This window comes from Salmo salar, chromosome ssa02, assembly GCF_905237065.1.
Source record: "Salmo salar chromosome ssa02, Ssal_v3.1, whole genome shotgun sequence".
NCBI lineage: Eukaryota > Metazoa > Chordata > Actinopteri > Salmoniformes > Salmonidae > Salmo > Salmo salar.
Genome location: NC_059443.1, coordinates 37,800,275 through 37,807,314, shown reverse-complemented (window position 1 = coordinate 37,807,314; position 7,040 = coordinate 37,800,275). Strand labels below are relative to the sequence as shown.

The window sequence follows — 7,040 nt, the reverse complement described above, 5'->3', positions numbered from 1 at the left end:
CTATATTTAGGTTGCTGCTTTGCCTGTTTGAATGGCACAGGATAATGTTTTTCTACCAGTAACATGTAAATCCTGGGATCACGGTTTGTTAGTTGAAGGATGTTTTTTCGGGTTGTTACGATTCTTTGGGGGATCAGCCAATTTCAAACAACTGAAGCGTGATGGGATTTTAGGATTATGTGCACATTAGTTTGACTGTAGTGGCTTCGAATGTTTTCAACTGAATGAAATTATTTACAACGGTAACATTCTGGCTGATGTGCATTGGACTTTTAAACGTAATGACATAGAAACCGCAGAAGATTCCTCTGCTGTAGTTAGTGGGTTGTTTGTATTTTTCTGTGAGGTTTGCTAAATGAAATGAGAAATCAGGATTACATGCACTTCTATGGCTGATTTTTCAACCCCTTAAACATTAGTTTACCTAAAAGGGCTGAGTGAATGGAGTTATTTATGCATTTTTCATTCTGGGTGAGGTTCATTGGACCTCAATGTTTTCATATAAAGTGCACAATGGTGTTGCTGAATCATTGCAGATAGCCGTGAGTGCTTTTGGGTGAATCCTGTTTATCTTGTCATTATGGTAAACCTGCATGTGAAGCTTTAGTTTAATGCCAGAAAAACACTAGGTATGAGCATAAGCATAAGCATCATGACATGAGTTGCAGTGCATTGGACAGGTCGGTGCTCTGCTTCAAGAGCCTTGTGGAGTTTTCCATGCAGACGAGGAAACAAACACATTCCACATTCTAGTCTGTTGAATGTCAAACATTAATTTGGAATGAGGAATTTCAAGTTAGATGATAGACAACTGTAGTGGCCATCAGAAATAAATGAGCATTAAGGACATTTTAATACAGTTTGTGAAGATTGACATGTCATGAAAGCTTCAAATGTTTCCACACGCAGACATGGAAAACACTCTCTTACAGTGGTACCCAGACTACCCACGTTACACTTCTACAGGTTCCATAAACGATGTAGAAATACACACAGAGATACAAAAACATCCCGCGATAACAAGCATTGAGTTTACTCTCACATTTCACAGACGCACACAAACTTGAGGCAGTGGTTTAATGCCAAATAAACTGGTACGACTGGTCAGACGGGAGGGAGCGAGACACCGCGGATGTAAAAGGGAGGGATGAAGGGGGACTATAAAGAGGAAATACCGTACACAGATTGACAGAGAGAGAAGGGAGAGGGGGAAATTGGAGGAGTAAGGTCCACTTGGCATGTTAGTGTCTCGGTGTGTCTCAATGGAGATGCAAGGGACTCACTGAAGGGGATATTCTCCACTGGGAAAGTACTCTCTGAAGGACCATCTCTGACAGACTGGTACATGTCAGCTACCCCCACAGGTAAGTGTTCACCATCATGATGAACTTGTCATTGTGAGAACTCAATGTACCATACTTTTTCAAATATAGGCGCTATGTTGAATCATTGAAAATCGTATTACTATTTGCATATAGTTTGCAATGTTGATGACCGTTACAACTAACGCAACGTTTGTTGAGTAACTGATACAAAATTCCATAGTAACTTACTCTACTTGATAATGTGTTAATGCATGTGAATTTAACATTTCAGTAGCTCAGCATTTTCAGCTCTACAGTTCAGAACACCAAGACTGTTTTGAACGTGTTCCTGGTCAATAAGCTCAAATGTAACTTACATTTTACACAGTCGTACAGACCACTGGCTATGTCTTGTTTGTCGATGGCTCATTTATATTCACAAGCGAACAGAGGGCATGAAACCTAGCATGACAACTCAAAAATAGCATTGGCTTGTGTAAATGGAATTCTAGTCAATAGACTATATGGCAAGTAATGAGTTATGGTATATTCATAGACTAAACTACAGTTGAAGTCGGAAGTTTACATACACCTTAGCCAAATATATTTAAACTCAGTTTTTCACAATTCCTGACATTTAATCCTAGTAAAAAGTCCCTGTCTTAGGTCAGTTAGGATCACCACTTTATTTTAAAAATGTGAAATGTCAGAATAAGAAGAGAGAGTGATTTATTTCAGCTTTTATTTCTTTCATCGCATTCCCAGTGGGTCAGAAGTATACATACACTCAATTTGTATTTGGTAGCATTGCCTTTAAATTGTTTAACTTGGGTCAATCGTTTCAGGTAGCCTTCCACAAGCTTCCCACAATAAGTTGGGTGAATTTTGGCCCATTCCTCCTGACAGAGCTGGTGTAACTGAGTCAGGTTTGTAGGCCTCCTTGCTCGCGCACACTTTTTCAGTTCTGCCCACACATTTTCTATGGGATTGAGGTCAGGGCTTTGTGATGGCCACTCCAATACCTTGACTTTGTTGTCCTTAAGCCATTTTGCCACAACTTTGGAAGTATGCTTGGGGTCATTGTCCATTTGGAAGACCCATTTGCGACCAAGCTTTAACTTCCTGACTGATGTCTTGAGATGTTGCTTCAATATATCCACACAATTGTCCTTCCTCATGATGCCATTTATTTTGTGAAGTTCACCAGTCCCTCCTGCAGCAAAGCACCCCCACAACATGATGCTGGCACCCTTGTGCTTCATGGTTGGGATGGTGTTCTTTGGCTTGCAAGCGTCCCCCTTTTTCCTCCAAACATAACGATGGTCATTATGGCCAAACAGTTCTTTTTTTGTTTCATCAGACCAGAGGACATTTCTCCAAAAAATACGATCTTTGTCCCCATGTGCAGTTGCAAACCGTAGTCTGGCTTTTTACTGTGGATATAGATACTTTTGTACCCGTTTCTTCCAGCATCTTCACAAGGTCCTTTGCTGTTGTTCTGGGATGGATTTGCACTTTTCGCACCAAAGTACGTTAATCTCCAGGAGATAGAATGCGTCTCCTTCCTGAGCGCTATGACGGCTGCGTAGTCCCATGGTGTGGAAATTGTAGACTTGCGGAGAGGTCTACAATTTTTTTTCTGAGGTCTTGGCTGATTTCTTTTGATTTTCCCATGATGTCAAGCAAAGAGGCACTGAGTTTGAAGGTAGGCCTTGAAATACATCCAAAGGTACACCTCCAATTGACTCAAATGATGTCAATTAGCCTATCAGAAGCTTCTAAAGCCATCATTTTCTGGAATTTTCCCTAAGCTGATTAAAGGCACAGTCAACTTTGTGTATGTAAACTTCTGACCCACTGGAAATGTGATACAGTGAATTATAAGTGAAATAATCTGTCTGTAAACAATTGTTGGAAAAATTACTTATGTCATGCACAAAGTAGATGTCCTAACCGACTTGCCAAAACTATAGTTTGTTAACAAGAAATTTGTAGAGTGGTTGAAAAACGAGTTTTAATTACTCCAACCTAAATGTATGTAAACTTCCACTTTCAACTGTATATTTCCCTGTCTTTACCTATTTGAGATAGACGAGGTACTTTTTGTTGTCATTGCTAGAAATGCACTCCCTATGCTCTTTATGTTGCCTGAACTAAATTAGCTCTCTGTGACAAACCAATCGCCTTGTCTCACCGACAATCACATTCCTCCACAGCTCCTCTGGAGAGACGTGAAAAACCAGAACCTCTCGTCACTCTCCATCTGACTCCAGCCATCACAGCTGCGTCTACCACAACACCTCCGCCTGCCTCTGTCCACCATGAGTGACGACAGGGAAAGACAGGGTGCCGATGGAGGCTACGGGGCCGAACAGCCGCCCAACGTCAAACCCAAACCTGACAGTAAAGACAGCATCAAGAAGGAGAAAAAGGAGAAATCCACCAAGGTGCGTAGGTCCATGAGCACTGACTCCGAAAGAGGAGGGGGATCTGGGAGAAGGAGGGAGAGAAAGAGAGACAAAGGGTTGAGGAGGGAGCGTGGTAGAAGTGAGGAGAACAGGAGGCGAGATAGGGCTGGAGATGACAGCAACCGGAAGGAGTCTGACCCCCAGGAAAACGACATGGAGGACACTGAGTGTGTGGTTTGCTTCTGCGAATACGACAATGTCTTTAAAACCCCCAAGCTGCTCTCCTGCGGGCACACCTTCTGTCTGGAGTGCCTGGCCCGGATCAACGTCACCTCTTTAGAGCTTAAGTCTCTTTCCTGCCCTGTGTGTCGAGAGCTCACCAACCTGCCTCATGGCCGCAACCTGCCCCAGCTGGGCAACAACCAGGACATCTTCCGCAAACTCCCTCCAGAGATGCAGAGGGCGCTGTCCGTGCGCTTCAAGCGCAGCAAGGGCAAGCTGGTCCTCAAGAAGCCCCCTCCTGGTACTACCAGCCTGGCCAAGTCCAGCCTCACCCTGCCCACTCTCAAGAAGCAGGACCGGCAGGCCTCCAGCAACCTCCAGCTGGCCACCATGGATCAGGGCCTCGCCACTGTCGTGGACGTGGGTCGCCCCCCTAGTAGGGTCAGAGGTCGCCTGCGCAGGATGTTCCGCTCGGACCAGTGCTACTACACCGTGATGGCATCCATCATCACCATCACCGTGGTGCTGATGCTGATGGGCATCCTGGCCTTCATGGTCATGCCCAATGTGGACCTCCCCAACGGCAGCAAACCCAACCAGGGGAATTCCAGCCAACCACAATCAGGGGCTCACTGAGGAAAAGAGGGGATGGTGGTGGGATGAAGGGAAGTAAGAACAGAGGAGAGAATCACTCAGATATTTTGAGAGGACAAATATTGTCAGTGATCCTAATATCTGCCATTTCATTTTCTTTACTAATACTCAGTTATGAAGAAAATGTGAATCAACTGAAAAGAAAGGTGACCCTGAAAGCACTAGAGCACACTCAACTGGGGTCAATACATAACAAGGACCATGTTGTTTATGAAGGACTGATGCACAAGAAGTACTAATGGGAAAAGTGTCGCAAGAGTTATTTTTTTATCCACCATTTTGTCTTCCTTCCTGCAGTATATAGATCATGAACATGGAACATTTACCCAAATGTGAACGGGACAGCTATTGCGGTGAAGTCAGAAAGGACAATTAATGTTGTCTGGGGAAATGTAATTCATTATAAAGTTGTGTACTATGTAATTGCACTGAAGTCTGCCATGGAGAATTATTACAAGTTAGAGATTATTTGATTACACTGAGCATTATCTTATTCTTACATTGCAAAGTAAAAATGTTCAGCTCAAGATTTTGTTTTACATTCATTGATGTCTAACTAATGTATATTTACATACAAAATATGAATATACATGTAGAGTTCAAATAAGAATGATACATTTGTAAAATTTTATTTAAAAAAAACCAACAATGGAAATGAATGACATTTCCAATAGACCCAGTGCCATGTTACATGCCGTTGCCTTACAGTAAAACCAAATGTGCTGATTTGATTTCTGATAAGATCTTTGCCTGGCGGTACGTTGGTCGCACCTTCCTCTTTTAGTCCCATTAGAGAATCACTTTCTTTTCATTTTTCTTTTCATTTTTATACTATTTCTTGACAGGTTCAGTGTGTGTGTGTGTGTGTGTGTGTGTGTGTGTGTGTGTGTGTGTGTGTGTGTGTGTGTGTGTGTGTGTGTACTGTTTTAACATTTTACTGAAAGCTACACAATACAAAACATTAAGAACACCTGCTTTTTCAATTACATATACTTACCAGGTGAATTAAAGTGAAATCTATGATCCCTTATTGATGTCACTTGTTAAATCCACTTCAATCGGTTTCGATAAGGGGAGGAGATGGGTTAAAGAAGGATTTTTAAGCCTGGATTGTGTATGTGTGCCATTCAGAGGGTGAATGGGCAAGACCAAATATTTAAGTGCCTTTGAACTGAGTATGGTAGTAGGTGCCAGGCACACCGGGGTGCAACTCAATATTAGGAAGGTGTTCCTAATGTTTGGTAAACTCAGTGTCTGTATCAGTGAAACAGTGTCACTCATGACTAGTTTTAGTTGTAGTAGCTATGTTTTCCATTCTATGGTTGTCAGTGTGACAGACAAACCTCTTACAAGGTGTGTTCATAATGGAAAGGAGGCAGTGACATTTGACAGCATGACTAAGCGTATGTGTTGTATAACATGCAAGCCTTTTATTACTTGTTTAAGGAATATGCTTTTAATCATTAAAATATAACATTTGTATGGTTACCTAAAAGTTAATGTTGTGGTGAGGGCAGAAACAAGACTCATTTTGTAAACAACCAAAAACTTTGCTGATGCTCGGGCCACCGCTTGACCTAATCTGTCTATGCGAGTATGTCTTTGTCTTTTTTACAAGCAGGTATTGACATAAGTCTATTTCAACCACTGTTAACCAGAACAACCTGTTTTTAATTTGATGTTCTTATGGTAAATTCATTATGGTAAGTAATGCCGAAGACGGAGCTGCTCTTCCTCCCGGGGAAGGACTGCCCGTTCCATGATCTCGCCATCACGGTTGACAACTCCCTTGTGTCCTCCTCCCAGAGTGCTAAGAACCTTGGCGTGATCCTGGACAACACCCTGTCGTTCTCCACTGACATCAAGGCGGTGACCCGATCCTGTAGGTTCATGCTCTACAACATTCGCAGAGTACGACCCTGCCTCACACAGGAAGCGGCGCAGGTCCTAATCCAGGCACTTGTCATCTCCCGTCTGGATTACTGCAACTCGCTGTTGGCTGGGCTCCCTGCCTGTGCCATTAAACCCCTACAACTCATCCAGAACGCCGCAGCCCGTCTGGTGTTCAACCTTCCCAAGTTCTCTCACGTCACCCCGCTCCTCCGCTCTCTCCACTGGCTTCCAGTTGAAGCTCGCATCCGCTACAAGACCATGGTGATTGCCTACGGAGCTGTGAAGGGAACGGCACCTCCATACCTTCAGGCTCTGATCAGGCCCTACACCCAAACAAGGGCACTGCGTTCATCCACCTCTGGCCTGCTGGCCCCCCTACCTCTGAGGAAGCACAGTTCCCGCTCAGCCCAGTCAAAACTGTTCGCTGCTCTGACACCCCAATGGTGGAACAAGCTCCCTCACGACGCCAGGACAGCGGAGTCAATCACCACCTTCCGGAGACACCTGAAACCCCACCTCTTTAAGGAATACCTAGGATAGGATAAAGTAATCCTTCTAA

General features: G+C 43.6%; 1 protein-coding gene across 1 annotated transcript; it reads left to right on the top strand.

Annotated features, from left to right (window-relative positions):
• Positions 1-1,150: 1,150 nt before the first annotated feature.
• rnf183 (ring finger protein 183) lies at positions 1,151-6,068 on the top strand. The gene is made up of 2 exons (XM_014165354.2): positions 1,151-1,364; positions 3,521-6,068. Exon 2 carries the CDS (start codon positions 3,626-3,628, stop codon positions 4,568-4,570), a length of 945 nt encoding a protein of 314 aa, XP_014020829.1. The 5' UTR covers positions 1,151-1,364; positions 3,521-3,625; the 3' UTR covers positions 4,571-6,068.
• Positions 6,069-7,040: the final 972 nt, after the last annotated feature.

What these genes read in the sequence shown, in the direction of transcription:
- rnf183 (XM_014165354.2), top strand. Translation starts at nt 3,626, where the DNA reads ATGAGTGACGACAGGGAAAGACAGGGTGCCGATGGAGGCTACGGGGCC.